This window comes from Hypomesus transpacificus, chromosome 13, assembly GCF_021917145.1.
Source record: "Hypomesus transpacificus isolate Combined female chromosome 13, fHypTra1, whole genome shotgun sequence".
In the NCBI taxonomy this organism is placed as follows: Eukaryota; Metazoa; Chordata; class Actinopteri; order Osmeriformes; family Osmeridae; genus Hypomesus; species Hypomesus transpacificus.
The window spans coordinates 13228673-13243834 of NC_061072.1; the positions used below are offsets into that span (position 1 = coordinate 13228673).

Below are 15162 nucleotides of genomic sequence, written 5' to 3' on the forward strand. Positions count from 1 at the left end.
AGAGAGAGAGAAGGAGAAGAGAAGAGAGAAGAGACGCAGAGAAGTGGAGGAGAGAGAGATAATTACCAGCTAAAGGAGTCTTTGGAAAGTAAACCTTTCCAAATCTTCGAGAAACAACATAATTACTGTAAGTCGGTTAAAGCTGTGTGTGTACAGTATTCGCGAGCGTGTGTGATTGTGTGACAACTCAAAATGGGGACTGAGAGATTTGTAGTCTCGTCAGTGTTTCGGACTTATTCATTTAGGGTACTAACCACTTCACAAATTCATTCCTATCTCGGTCTAACTTGTCAATGCACCCCTCCCTCCCTCCCTGCCCCCCGCCCCCCCCCCCCCCCCCCGACCCCCTTCCGTCCATCCCCGATGCTCTCCCTCACCTCCCCCTCCCTCCCCCTCCCCCTCCAGGTCAGCATGCCCGCCAACGGGAACCATCCGCTGAAGCTCCAGTTTGGTCTGATCAACCACGAGAGCCGCTACCTCACCCATGAGGCCTTTGGCTTCAAGGTAACGGTCCTGGGAGGCCTGCTGCTGTCTGTCACTCTCCCTGTGGGTTAGGGTTCAGCAGGAGTTCAGCCGAGGATAGGCTTCAAAACTGCTCTGTGTCCACTCTACTGGGTGAACACATTACACACACTGGGCAAACGCCCCCATTGTTGAATCCTACCACTGCAGCCCTCATTGTGGGTTTCATAAAGAAGCAGAAGAAAGTAACACAGTTGTCTCCTTGCTCTGTGTTAATGAGCAGTGTGCCCCCCCCCCTCCCCCCTCCCATACCTGTTGCGTCCCCCAGGTGAATGCCTCGGCCCCCTCCCTGAAGAAGAAGCAGATCTGGACGTTGGAACAGGATCCCAAGGACCAACAGGTAGGCCATCTGCCCCGTTCTAGATCCCACCTGCACACACTCCTGCTACAGCTGAGGCTGATCTGGAACGGCCCAGCCTGAACTCAGAGCTGCCCTCTTCTTCAGGTCGTGTACCTGCGCAGCCACCTGGGGCGTTTCCTCGCCTCGGACAAGGACGGCAAGGTCACCTGTGAGGCCGAGGAGCGAGCCACCGACTGCCGCTTCCTGATTGTGGCCCAATCAGACGGGCGCTGGGCCCTCCAATCAGAGCCCTACCTGCGCTTCTTCGGAGGGTCACGTGACTACCTGTCCTGCTTTGCCCAGATAATCTCGGAGGCAGAGCTGTGGGCGGTACACCTGGCCCTGCACCCTCAGGCCAACCTGCTCTCCGTGGCTCGCCGCCGCTACGCACACCTATCTCCCGAGGACGGCGAGGTGGCGGTGGACCGGAACATTCCCTGGGGCGTGGCGGCGCTGCTCACACTCGTCTACCGGGACGGGAAGTACCAGCTCCGCACCTGCGACAGCCGCTACCTGGGCAATGACGGGAAGCTGTGCGCAGAGGGCAAGGAGAGGGGCACAGGGTACACCCTGGAGCTGAAGTGCGGGAAGCTGGCGTTTAAGGATTGTGAGGGGAGGTACCTGTCCCCCATGGGGCCCACGGGCACGCTGAGGTCAGGGAGGTGCTCCAAGCCAGGCAAGGACGAGCTGTTTGACCTGGAGGAGAGCCACCCTCAGGTGGTCCTGATGGCTGCCAATGGCCGCTACGTCTCCATACGACAAGGTGAGAGAGGAATATACACGTTCGTCACACTTGCACACGCTGACGATACAAAGACACACTTGATAACACACACTGAACACTGCTACGGCTACTAGCACTACAACTCCTACTCCATATTTAAATTGTACACCACCAGATACCACCTGAGGACACTGAGCCTGCAGATACACAGGAAGTACATTACCGATGGTGGGCTACTGAATATAAATGAGTCTGTACACGAACAGGATTGTGTTCACAGTAATTATGGGAAACGTGTCTCATGTCTCCACCTTATCATGTCATCATTTGGTAGATCCTTCCCCCGAAGACTAGATTGACAGATTTGTGTGTGTGTGCGTGTATTTATGCCCAGTGTAGCGTTGTAACAGTGTTAGAAATGGGCACTTGAAAACTACAAAAGGTCTTTTTGTGCAGATATGGTTTAAGGTTTGTCACAGGTCATGTTAGAGGGTTAACTACAGTATTCAGTAGGATAAAGAGCCAAGCTGGCTACTTAACCCTGGTGGTTTGTCAACTTCTTCTAGACTGCTGAGTGACTGAATGCAGAATGTTGTGAAAGTTAGGTTATAGATTCTAGAATGTTGAGTGAGTCATTCTAGAATCCTGAACGAAACATCTTTGAATGTTGAATGGCTGATTCCAAAATCTTAGATTTGAACATTTCAAGTCGTCATTTCTTGAGTTGGTTAGCATTCATTGTCAGCAGTATTGTCCATGATAGTGGTGAGGTAAAGATTCTTGTCTGAGGTGTTGTGTTACTGCATTGCTGAGTGCTGTAACTGTATCTGCATCATTGTTCCTGGAAAGTACTCCAGCTAACAGCAATAACCAAATGGCGAAGCAGCAGAAACTGATTGCCTGAAGGATAGATGGGGCTCGGGAGATAAGGCTAGTGACGTCACTTGCTAGTGTGAGCTCTCAAGCACACACACACACACATTCAATCCCAAGAAGCCTGACACCAATTCCATCTCACCAAATCAATATTCACGTACACAAACTTTCTCTTTTTGGTCACATACACACTCCCCTTCCCCCTCTTTAACACACGCACGCACACAAACACGCTTTCTGTAGTGGTGAGATGAGGTGATGGTGTTGAATAATTGAACATGTCAAGGCAGAGTCTGTTTTCAGAAACCGAAGACCTGTGTTGCCCAGCTCTGCACCACACAAACCCTGCTCTAACCAGCTTCATTAGAGGAAACAACATGGAGCTAGGCTCGAGGAAAGAAGGAAGGCAGGTGGACTGAGAGAGACGTATAGATACCAGCCCAATGAACGCTTATGAGAGTGCAGGAGATGGAGAGAGCGGGAGATGGAGAAACAAAGAGAGAGTACAGAAGGGATAGAGCAGAAGGGATGAGGGGGAGCATCTATAAAGCATGAGTCTCTGTAGACTTTATAACAATAGGGGCAGCAGAGGGACATCTGGAGGCAAGAACTCCTCCATTGTCACCTGTGAGCTGGCTCATTAATCTACACTTCGGCACGTTCTCCCGGGAGGGCGGAGGGGGGCGCAAAAGTCACATCAGAGCCAGAAAAAAACAAGCGTTCACCTCAAGCATATGCATGACTCAGTGAAAAGCACCTCGGAAACGGTTACGATCTGAACAGGAAATGAGCTCCTTGTTTTCGTCTACCACTTTACCTTAACCCCTCCACAATTCTGTCACTTGCCTTCTTCTCTCGACAAGCTTTATTCTTTCCCATTCTGCATTGGCCTCTCTCTCTCATCCTGATGAAAGTAACGAGAGCATGTGTGTGTGTGTGCGTGTCATGGAGCTGTCATTTCCATCATCACCTCCCTGTGCTGGAAAGTGAAAGAGAGACAAAACCTCAAAGACACGCACAGATACGCAGACATACATACACACACACACAGTGCCGGGTAACAGGATGAAGGTTTCCAGTGAAAGAGGGAGATCAAGAACGAGAGTGTGAAAGAGAGAGAGACAGACAGAGAGATATGGAGAGAGGGTAGTGAGGGATACATCCAATCATAAAGGAACACTGGGCCATGGCATCACCTTACCATTAATAATGGATGTCAGAGCGACTCGCTGATAGATTAGTCAGGCCTGCTCCATTTTTGGGCGAGCGGACAGGCGGACCTTCAGGTTAGCCAACACCAAGGAGCGTATAAGAAGAAAACATGAGATACATCACATGTCTCCTGTGACGATACATTTAAGTCGCTTCCATGGAATTCAATTTATTTACTCCAAGTGCGATAAGGATAGAAAATGTGAATATGTAATGTATTGGACGATTGTGCGTTCCTCCTTTGCCAGCACCAGGTGTCTAGTTGTCATGGGTTCTAGTCCAAGGCCGCTAGCATGTGGGGTCTGGTCCAAGTCGTCTACCATTCCTCACACTGCCCAGACATCAGTGTGCCTAGCGATCATGACAACAACTCATTTAGCGTGCTTGGCTAACTAGGGTGTTAGACACCTACCAGTATTTTGATTACAGAGAGTGATACCTGGAGTAATAGCTGGCTGGCTTCTACCCCTTCATCTGTCTAGCTGGCTTCCTACTTTCCTCTCTTCTCCTCCCTGCCTTTTAGTACTAGCCTTTTATAACTATCTCTTTTCATCTTTCCGTAGCAGTTGTTTGAATGAATATGTAACAGAAGAATAGAGAATGACACTGCAAAGATAACAATGCCTGCCTGTTGTTTGATGGTTTGATGGAGAAGTTCACTAAGCATAGAATACACAGTGTTCATGTTACTAAAGCGTTAATCCAGACAAAACACTTTTACCAGCCTTGACCATGAGACAATACAGAAACCTCATCATAAAGCTGACAGCAGTCGTTGGTGTAGGTCAGAGTGCCAATTATACAATGACAATCGGGGGGGTCAACTTCTTCTCCAGGGCGTCTGAATTAGGGGGGTCAGACCACCCCAAACCCCCCCGTAATTTGCACCCTGGTGTAGGTACTATGTTTAATGTGTGATCCTGTGTGTCCGGTGGTGGTTGGATGTGTGTAGTGTGTGTGTGTGCATGTGTGTGTGTGCATGTGTCTGGGCGGGGTGTTGGGGTGAGGCTGGGGGCATCAGTACATTCTGCTAATCATGCTTCAAACAATCCTCACTTTTCTCCCCTTGTTTTTTTCTCCCTCCTTCATTCAGGGATTGAGGGATTGAACAACTGGTACTCCAAAGCCGCTTAGATCAGAGCCCCACCGGGAAAGAGGGGGAGGGAGGGAGCAGAGGGGGGCAGTAGAGTGGGGGTAAGGTACAGGGATCTGTGTCATTAAAGGATTAAGAAAATGATTGAGGGATATTCTGGGATGCATCTCATGTGGGTTTTAGCCTCCGCAATCCGTTTCATGTCAGGTGGGGTGTTGGTGAAGAGGGGCGGTGGGGTGTTGGTGAGGAGGGGCGGTGGGAGTCGAGTGTCTTGTCAAGGTGTGTTTCCTCGCGTCCAACAGAAACAACGGTAGATAGCGATTCAGTTGATACGTTTTCAAGACTGAGTTGTTAATTGCTGGGGGCTAAACATTCCTAATGCCTAAGAGGCCTAGGCATAAAACCTCGTGTGTGTGTGGAACCCTATGTGTGTGTGTGAGAGAGTGCACCAGTGCATGCTTGCCCCTGTCAAAGTCTTGCTTTGGCCTCGTGGCTTGTCTGCTATGGAGTTGGTAGGCTATGGCTAAGCAAACAGGTTTTTCACCTATCCATGTTTCTAAGGAACAACTTCCCAATATGTTTGTATGGCTATGGCTTTAACAATGTGAGTAGGTCAAACAATGACATTAATATGGACATTGCAAGCATGAGTGTGCAAGGCTACTTTAATTGACAGCTAACCCAGTAAGGATTCAGTTCTTCAGCTTGACTTTAAAAGAAAAGGCTGGGACCATGTATATTTGAAACGCCCACTGAGCTGTTTGATGGCCTCCAAGTTGAATCTACCTGTGCAGTAATCAAACTGGCCTGATGCAGCTTCCCCTCAAGGGTTCATGTTGGAACAGGAGCGTTATGTAATAGGATGAATAATAGCAGGTTCAGTGACTGCCACCCCCATCCAAAACTTATTGTAGAGTGCTGCACTGACAGGATGTCACTCTTATGCCCCTCCCAGGAGTGAGTATCTCGGCCAATCAGGAAGATGAGACGGACATGGAGACATTCCAGATGGAGATTGACAGAGAGACCAAGAAGTGCATGTTCAGGACCAGCAAGGGGAACTACTGGGCCCTGGTGGCCCATGGGGGAATCCAGACCACCAGCACACAGATGTGAGTAACACTCTTCTCTCCCCGCTCCTCCGCCCAGCATTCTCCCTCTGTTCCCCTCATGCCTCCCACTGTTCGACAGATCTGCTGACACCATGTTTGCTGTGGAATGGTTGGGCCACAGGGTGGCACTGCGGGCCAACAACGGCAAATACGTCTGCACCAAGAAGAACGGGCAGCTAGCAGCCGTCAGCGACTCCATAGGTGAATACAGACTCAGAATACAGGATAAAGCACAGTGGCACGCAAGTCGACGTGCTACTTTGAACCTTGATTCTCTGGTTGTTTCTCAGGCGAGGATGAGCGGCTGATTCTGAAGCTGATCAACAGGCCGATGCTGATTCTGAGGGGGGAGAATGGCTTTGTGTGCCATCACAAGAACTCCAACACACTGGATGCCAACCGCTCCGTCTACGACATCTTCAGCCTGCACTTCAGTGACGGGGCCTACCACATCAAAGGTCAGGAGGGGTCACTTATGTGACGGGGCCTACCACATCAAAGGTCAGGAGGGGTCACTTCTGTGACGGGGCCTACCACATCAAAGGTCAGGGGGGGTCACTTCTGTGACGGGGCCTACCTCATCAAAGGTCAGATGACTTTACATAGGACTATATCCTGAATCCTCTATTGGAAGCAAAGGCATTAGCAGCACATCATACAGTCGTGAACATATTGACCATCAGAGTTCTCACGATACCAACTTTGATGGATGATAAACGTTTTGTATTAACAAAGCGTTTTACATTGCAGATGTTTCATGGTCTCCCCCTCTCTTTCCCACCAACCCATTCTGTCCCCCGCACTCCCTCTCTGACGCCCCCTCCAGGTGTGGGTGGAAAGTTCTGGTATGTGTCCAGCAGTGGATTGGTCTGTTCTGATGGGGAAACGCCTGAGGACTTCACACTAGAGTTCCCGGAGCACAGTCGTATCGCTATCCGGGGCAAGAATGGGCGCTATCTCCGCGGCGACCAGGGCGGCAACCTCAAGGGCGATGGGCTCCGCCCACAAAGCACAGCACTCTGGGAGTACTGACACAACTGGGCCAGGACTGAGTTTAATCTGTCAGCAACTCCAGTAGGTCCCCATCACAACACAGAGGGCTTGTTGTGCAGTCGGTATAGGCTTATGTCTACTCCAGCAATCTGCAGCCAGAATCATCTTCATCTTTTCACTTTAGTTTTTTCGCTTTTTACTTTTTACCAGCCATGACCCAAGGTCAAACGCTTCTTACGGAGATAACGGCCCAGTAAGACAGTCAGGAGGAGACAAGAGTTCAGTAGATTATCCTGCTAACGGCAGGACTGGGATCAGCCGTTTGGGGGCTTCAATGCCTGAAATACTTAACATGATGTTGGTACTATCTGATCGAGGGTCACCTCCGCTTGCTTCCTGTCACACCCTGGGCTAGAGGATCCAGCAGGATCTTTGACAGGAAGACTGGGGAGAGTGGGAGGTGGAAGTGATGAGTAGAGCTCCATTCAGGACCTTCACCACCTTACCTGTGTGGGGATGGTGTTTATTCTTCACCTGTCTGAATCAGCATGTGAGGATGACTCCTGTTTGATCATCATGGAGCGATAGTCATAAATTAGGTGTCCTAAATTCCATTTCATCTTGTCGATAGGGAGGGTAAGAGTGTGGCGAGTAGAGGATGTTTGTGGCTGAGGCTCCTCGGTACAATCAGTGTAAAGAGGCCCCTAATGAGTTAGGGTGAGCCTTTGTTACTATGGAAACCCTGTCACAGGATAGGTACATTAGGAAGGAGTAAAAGGGTGTCTCTATCCCTCTAACAACACTACAGCTTACTAAGCAAAGTAGTAATGGCAGTGAACAGTCTGTGACATTGTTGAACCTTCACCATATCTTTACTTTGTAACATTTCCCCTTTGGTATGTTTAATGTAAAAAAAATTGAAACATTTTGGAAAATGATGAATAAAATTCAACTTTAACACTGGGATTTGGCATATGTTTCTGTTTTGGGTTTGTATTTTGCCAAGATGAGATCAGTCAGAGGCAGTATGATACACATGACACACGAGATCAGAGGTCAGCTGGCTCATGACGGGCATGTCTTTCTTAACTTCTTCACTGGGAGTCCTGTGTGTCTGTAGGGGGTAGCAGGCTGAAAGGCCAAGCAAGTGGACACCAAGGTCACAGACTCTATGAAGCTTTTCATCTGCAATGATCAGGTCATGCCCTGAAAGAGGACTGATAACAGATTTAGTGCAACTCTTGCCAGTAGCATATAAACCTTGTCCTCCATAGGTTAAACCGATGGTACACAAACCATGGTTTATTATTTAGATTTTAAGAGATGTTACCAACCATACTGTATGCATTCCATGGCCTAGACTAAATGCTCAACTTAAACAGTACTGATTTAAACATAAAGGCATTGGAAACTATTATATTTGTGCATATATATATATACAGAAATAAGCTAAATGTTATGATATATGGTTCTGGTCTCCCTGGGACGCATATTCAATGCCGTAAATGTCTGTCAAGTTATGATGAGAGGGTTCTCTCTGATCTGTTGGTACGCACTGAGCAGTGTTGTGGTCACCTGCCCTGATATCGTCTCCTGCCCAAAGGCTTCTGGGATACGACACTCCTGGATCTTCTCCAACAAGGCCTGGTGGGAAGAAGAAGAGGTGCATGTTGGGACGTAAGGATGAGAGGAGGTTAGACGCACAATAATAAAGAACGGAAGGAGAAATTATAAGGTACAATGTATATTTATTTATTATTCCAGATTGTTTGTTACATGTTTAGATACCAGGGTACCTCACCTCGGCTCGCTGAAGAGCCTGTCTCAGACCGAGGCCCTGCACGCTCATGGAGGATAAACACGTCCCGGCAACACTCTGGAGCAAAACCTTACACATGTCCAGACAAGATTAGAATATTACCTTATAAATTCATCTGATTACATTTGTGTGTGTGTGTACCTGTACACGACGTAGTACTGCATGGTGAAGTCCACACACCGCAGCAATGGAGGAGCTCTCTACCTTAACCTCCACTGCAGCCAAGATCCCCTCCTCCAATCTGACTTCCCCCACAGCTACCTGGTAGAAACACAGTCACTAAATAAAACAATAAAAACACCTCTTAAAAGATATCATCCCAGACAGACTACCACACACACACACACACACCTCTGTTGCGGTCAGTTTGACGGAGTGTCCTCCTGGGGCCATGGCGTAGACTTGAGGGCTGCCCAGCCCCCTTTGGTCCCCTCCCTCCCTCCTCTCCTGGCTCCCAGGCCCCTGGGACAGCAACCAGCCCAGGACCAAGCTCCCCAAGCCAGGGGAGACCGTCACCCCCAGAGAAGCTGAGTCTGGGGTTCCTGGTTTTAGAGCAGACCTAAGTATCTCTGACGACACCACAACTCTGGTTGAGAACAGACGGCCCTCGGTCTCTGCCCCCCCAGCTCCCCGCCCCCTGCCTGCCCTCATGAACCCGCAAGAACTCAGGTAGGCTTGGATGGTATCCATGGCCACGGTATCCGTGGAGACGCTGTGTCCGAAGGTGATGCCAGGGGGTGGTGTATCTCCTTTGACCTTGAGTGCATCCAGCCAATCAACGGTTAGCATGTCCAGAGCCAAACTGACATAACCAGTGTTGTCCAATCCCAGAGCAGAGAAATCAGTCTTCCCGTTGGCCAGTAGGCCAGCCATCTCCTCTCGTCCCAGCAGGCTTTGCAGGGAGAAGACCAGTGAGCAGGAAACTGTTATCGGGAAGGAGGTGTCAACTGCGGTTGTAAGAGGTAAAGAAACATCTGTCTTTTCACCCGCTTCCAGTCTTGAAAGACGGAAAGAGAAAGTTCTAAAAGTGTTCCCACTCCCCTCAGCAAAAGAGCGGGAGAGAGGCATCACCTGTACACACAACGTCCAGCCATCTTCTAGAACATAGGGACTCGAGTTCTCTAAAACACAGGTCAGGGTTAGCGAGTCTCTCTGTAACAACCTGCTCCAACTGGGAACAACACCACATCTGATTGCCTTCTGCTGGGTATGAGGCCTCTCTCCGTGGCTGCGATAGGCTAACAGCAGGCAACTGATGTTGAGCACCTGATTTAAGCGCTTGAGGGTCTGGTTTCGGGACTGGTTGGTGCTTTTCAATAGAGAGGCTCTAAGGAAAGGTACATAAATGAATACTTGAATGAAAACTTTACCCACCAGGGCCTTGATTTATGAAACTTGATATAGTTTCATACCATCATTCTGATGTTTTATTTCATTTATTGGTTATTTAACATGCTGTTTGTATTGATTGTGCCTCACCTCTCCCACACGTCTCCGATGGCTGCCAAGAGATCCCTGATTTTCTGGCCCACCTGGGATGGGGGGAGCTGGGGTAGTCCTCCATCCTTGCTCCCCTGGGGCAGAAGCAGCCTCTGGAGCCTTCCTCTGGAAGACAATGCTACCAGCTGCACCGCTCCTGCAGACATAGACACAGCTTTACAAACACAACTCACTGTAAATGAGATCACACACACACACACACACTTTTGGCTCATGAAAATAACAAACACACACACACCCACACACACACAACCCCCCCCCCACACACACACACAAGGCCAGGGTCATCCACAATGGAGGCCAAGAAACTGACCTGAGGTATGTGTGTATGAGGGTCCAGTCAGGGCGATCACCCCGCTGATGCCCAGACTTTTGGGGCATCGGATGGTTTCCACACACTGATCCTTGCCTGGTCTCGCCGCCTGCAAAAGCACCTCACCCTCTCCTGGCCTGGCCTCCTCTCCTCCTCCCCCTAGGAGGTCCAGCACCCAGAGATCAGATTCTGTGCTATAGTACAGACAGTTCTGACCTGGACACACACACACCACGGGTCCCGGCACACACCCCTCGCTGAAGCTTGCCACTTTGACCCCCTCCTCAGGCCCCGCCTCCTGTGCATGGACCAGCACCACTTTGCCTTGAAGACCCACTACAACCACACACCGGGACCCCACCCCCATCTCCGGGGCAACAGAGGTTCCTATGAATGTGATGGGCTGATCAAGGCTGTGTAGAACTCTGACACGTGGCTCTGGCTGCCCCAGGAACAGCAGTGGCAGAAAGCAAAGCCGCCCATCAGGAAGACCGCAAAGGATTATGGGTGACTTTAAGAGGGCAGCGTCAACACCGAAGAGGAGCTTGAAGAGAAGTGTCTCTATGAGAAAATGTCTGTCACCAGGTGATGATGATGAAGATAATGGTACTGCTGTATCACTAGAGTACACACATGCCAATACCGGCTGCATCCCACACTCCCTTCCAGCATTTTCTTTTGAGTCGTCGTGGAGAAAAGCTAAAACCGCTGGCAGGCTAAACTGAGAGATCCTCTGATGGTCAGGGGCTGATGATGATGACGGCTGCGTTCTGTAGATGCTGAACAACCAGGCAGTCTCACACAGTGACACAGTCAGAAGAGTCCTGCCCACCAGGATGACAGAACACACTTCCTCGTCTCTGACAGCAAGCCTATCAGACGTCACGTTTAGCAGGACCAGGTCCGTTGCTTGGTTGACTGAGGAGGGGGCGAGACTCCTGAACAGTGGGAGATTAAATAAATGTCAAAACTTGTATAATCTCCGGTAGTTTGGATTTATTGTTGACGGTCCAGCACAAACACATGTTTGACAGTTGATATTCCTGCATACCTGGGTAGGAGGGAAGCTAGGTGGACACAGTAGACCCCCTGCTTATCACAGACTGTGTAGAGGAGCTGCTTATCGTCACTCAGGACCAGGTGACAGACATGAGCAGGGAACTGGAGCACAGCCTAAAATAATGAGGACATCAAGCTATTATGTTTAGCTACCTTGGTTTTATACAGCATACAGATATCTTGCCCTCTACTTAGCAGAGTAACCTTTAAGAGATGTCAAGTTACTGTTTAAAAATGAGGGTCTTTTGACACGCCACAGGTGACAGGAAAACAAGTCTAGTCTTGAAATACTCCATCCGAGTGACAAATATTTACCGTCAGTTTCAACTCATCTTTGTTGAAGACGTAGATCTCATTGTTCCCTGTACATATTAGCACCTCTGTACTGCTCCAGATCACTTGAGCCGTGGCCGGAAACCGACAACCGAACTCTGCCCAAGTCTCTACAGCACATACTCGCTCCATGGCAAAAATATCATTAAGCGTTTTTAACTACAGGTACCAGTATTTAAAGTAATGTTCATTAAGAAGTAAAAGCAAGCAATGTTCTTGTAAGAAAACATGATGACCCGGTTCACTATCGTGTCCTTTCGCGAGGGCTTTTCTGGACTCATTACCCATCAACCAATAGTGTTAACGCCAGTCACTCTAACCAATCAAAACGTTTCACTGAAACTTCCGCCAAAAATTCAAAACTCCTTCGGCTGTAGTAACGTGAAGTCTTTAATCAGTTAGCTAGCTATTTTATATACTTTAACTAGTTTAGCGACAATGGATCCGTTCGGTGAGGAGCATACTACAATGTACTTTTATGAAAACAGACTGAAAACCTACGTTGGATGGCCATTCGATGAGGATTGCACTTGCACTCCAGAAAACGTAAGTTGTTAGCTACTATATAAAACTGTACTGAGGGTCTAGCTAATGTAGCTGAACAGTTGCAACAGCACACAAGCTTGAAAATATAGGAGTTGGCTAATGCTGTCTAGTCCAGTGCCATAACATATAAAAGCAAACTCATTTTCAATATTATAATGTCGTGAAATGAGTTGATATAATTGGCAATTCAGTTTAATTAGCAAGCTAGGCTATCTATCTAAATCCACACTGAGATGTAGGGATGTCACGAGAACCGATACTTACGGTACCTTCCGATGCTAAAATAACAAAACACTGACGATGCCCATTTTTTTGAAGCACCGTAAGTACCGTGAGCGCCGATGCCAGATGTTAGCATCGGTGCTGCGCCTTCAGGAGTGTTCCAGTCGACGTTTACATTAAGAAAAACAAGATAACAACTGCTGCTTTAGCGATCGCCCCGCTTCGACTTGTTGACAAGAAAGGCAACAAAAGTAGTTTGCGTTTGAGGCAGATGACCGTGGCGTTATAATTAATCCGCAGAAGCCATTATGCAAAAAATGCTACCGCAGTCTTCAGACCAAGGGGGAATACTTCCAATTTAGCTAAGCACCTGAAAGATCGTCATCTGGATTTGTTTAAAGAATTCAAGGCAAGTTCTGATTCAGTTCCAGAAGAGGCGCAGTACCGATGCTAACATCTGGCATCATACAAAATAAATCAATGTTCGTTGAAGTCGCGGCGAAATTCTGAATACATCCAAAGAATGCTCTTTTTCTGTTTGTGTAATCTGTCATACTAAAATACACGTTACATGATGTTTGAGATGGTGGGCACGTGTGTTACAATGGCTTATGTACATAGTTTAGGTTAGCTGTAGTTTTAACGTTAGCCCATAGCTTAGAAGGTAAACTCATGTCATGTTCATCTTGTTAGCTGAATGGCTTAATTGCACTTTATTATGTTGTGCTATGCTCTATTGCACATGTTTTGTATGTCTTTGTAGGACATTTTGCTATTTTTCAAATATTTTAAAGAAGTTCATGGTTCAAGTAGCTTACATGGAATCTTAGACAATCCTCTTTTTTTTACCATGGTATCGAAATTGGCATCGAGAATCGTGTTATTTTAATGGTATTGGCACCGACTACTGAATTTTTGGTATCGTGACACCCCTACTGAGATGCATTGCTAATCTTATGTCTTAGTGGTGGTTGATGTTCCAGTGTTGTTGTTTGTTGGTGGTGGTGATGATGGTGCAGCAGCTGGCTACTAACTGTCAATTTACACTTTCTCCAGATGGCAAAATCTGGCTTCATCCATACCCCGTCCGAGAACAGCCCTGACACGGCCAAGTGCTTCTTCTGCCTCAAAGAGCTGGAGGGCTGGGAACCAGATGATGACCCAGAGTACGTTACCAATAAACAAACTTATTCTTAGAGAAGTAAGGTCCTTGGCTGAGTTCAGAATCTGCAGTGAGCAAGTGGTCTTTCCCATCTTTAGCTCTTCCCTTAATATAAGTGGACGAGGTTGCTTTAACAGTCTGTTATTGTTGTTGCACCATTTAGAGTGAACAGGCTACTGTTTAGGATGTAGGCTTACACTTAAACTTTCCACAGGTTCAGGGCGGTATTGTGTACTGATGTGCCATCTACTTATGATGACACAATCAGTGACTCTATGACGTGTGACGCTATTTTACCCTCTTTCTCGTTATAGGCCTTAGTTGTTGGATTTTTTTCAGAATTTTTTTTCCAAAGCAACTTACAAGTAAGGGGCAGTCTGTTGCTAGATGGTGTAACAACAGGATTCGGATTGAATATGAAAAACGCTATTATTATATGACCCATGTGATTCTGTGCCTCAGATTTCTCCGAACTGTGTGAAGTGATGTCTGTCTCTCTGCCTTCTCTTCACCTCATGTGTCTGTTTCAGGGAGGAGCACAGATCACATTCCTCTAACTGCAACTTCATTGCTCTGAAGAAAAGTGTAAATGACCTAACAGTGGAGGAGTTCCTGAAATTACAGAAAGAGAGGCAAAAGTTTATCATTGTAAGTTGTGAGTGAGAGAGTGAGAGAGTGAGTGAGTGAGTGAGTGAGTGAGTGAGTGAGTGAGTGAGAGAGAGTGAGAGTGAGAGAGAGTGAGAGAGAGTGAGAGAGAGTGAGAGAGAGTGAGAGAGAGTGAGAGAGAGTGAGAGAGAGTGAGAGAGAGTGAGAGAGAGAGAGAGAGAGAGAGAGAGAACGTGTATAAGATGAAGAGAGCAAGTGACAAAGACAGAAATAAGATCATTATAATGTGTCTGAGATGTCCTTTCTTTTTGTCTTTAGAACAAGACTTGTAACGAGGCTATCGGCAAGTTTGAGGAGGCGGCAAAACAGAGGAGAGGGGAGATTATCAAGACCGCGATGGAGGAAGAGTGAGGAGAGAGGCAAACGAGGAAGAGTCAATAATATGTTATATACTATAATTGATTTCCTCCACTGTTTTGTACATGTTTTGTAAAAATGGTTTATCTGATGTTTTCTTATTAATATTTTTGTCATTAAATATTTGCTCTCCACCTAAATATACATGCATTTCGGCAGTATGATTTTGTTGAATTTAGTTTTCAAACTGGAATAGAAGATATATTTTTACTTGATATTATGCAATAAGAAATTGTGTTTGGTATGTTTCACCGCAACATACCATAACAAGCTACTGAGTGCTATGGTGTCCAATGACAGTGCGTAAAACTGC

The 15162-nt window shown here is 47.6% G+C and overlaps 3 protein-coding genes across 4 annotated transcripts; 2 read left to right on the forward strand and 1 right to left on the reverse strand.

Moving 5' to 3' along the window:
* The first annotated feature begins 41 nt into the window (after positions 1-41).
* On the forward strand, positions 42-7261 carry fscn2b (fascin actin-bundling protein 2b, retinal). Of its 2 annotated transcripts, none has more exons than XM_047032840.1 (8): positions 42-127; positions 406-504; positions 791-862; positions 968-1625; positions 5723-5879; positions 5959-6080; positions 6170-6337; positions 6706-7261. In XM_047032840.1, exons 2-8 carry the CDS (start codon positions 412-414, stop codon positions 6909-6911), a joined length of 1476 nt encoding a protein of 491 aa, XP_046888796.1. In that variant the 5' UTR covers positions 42-127; positions 406-411; the 3' UTR covers positions 6912-7261. The 2 variants fall into 2 exon arrangements, with proteins under 2 accessions (XP_046888796.1, XP_046888797.1); XM_047032841.1 differs by having other exon boundaries at positions 6001-6080.
* A 533-nt stretch (positions 7262-7794) lies between these two features.
* faap100 (FA core complex associated protein 100) lies at positions 7795-12198 on the reverse strand. Its single transcript, XM_047032827.1, has 8 exons — positions 11879-12198; positions 11556-11677; positions 10505-11442; positions 10171-10327; positions 9043-10018; positions 8833-8952; positions 8674-8760; positions 7795-8516 (listed from the first exon to the last, which is right to left on the reverse strand). The coding sequence occupies exons 1-8, from the start codon at positions 12026-12028 to the stop codon at positions 8385-8387; spliced, it is 2682 nt and encodes an 893-aa protein (XP_046888783.1). The 5' UTR covers positions 12029-12198; the 3' UTR covers positions 7795-8384.
* A 40-nt stretch (positions 12199-12238) lies between these two features.
* On the forward strand, positions 12239-15007 carry birc5a (baculoviral IAP repeat containing 5a). The gene is made up of 4 exons (XM_047032861.1): positions 12239-12442; positions 13721-13830; positions 14357-14474; positions 14751-15007. Exons 1-4 carry the CDS (start codon positions 12335-12337, stop codon positions 14841-14843), a joined length of 429 nt encoding a protein of 142 aa, XP_046888817.1. The 5' UTR covers positions 12239-12334; the 3' UTR covers positions 14844-15007.
* The last annotated feature ends 155 nt before the right edge of the window (positions 15008-15162 follow it).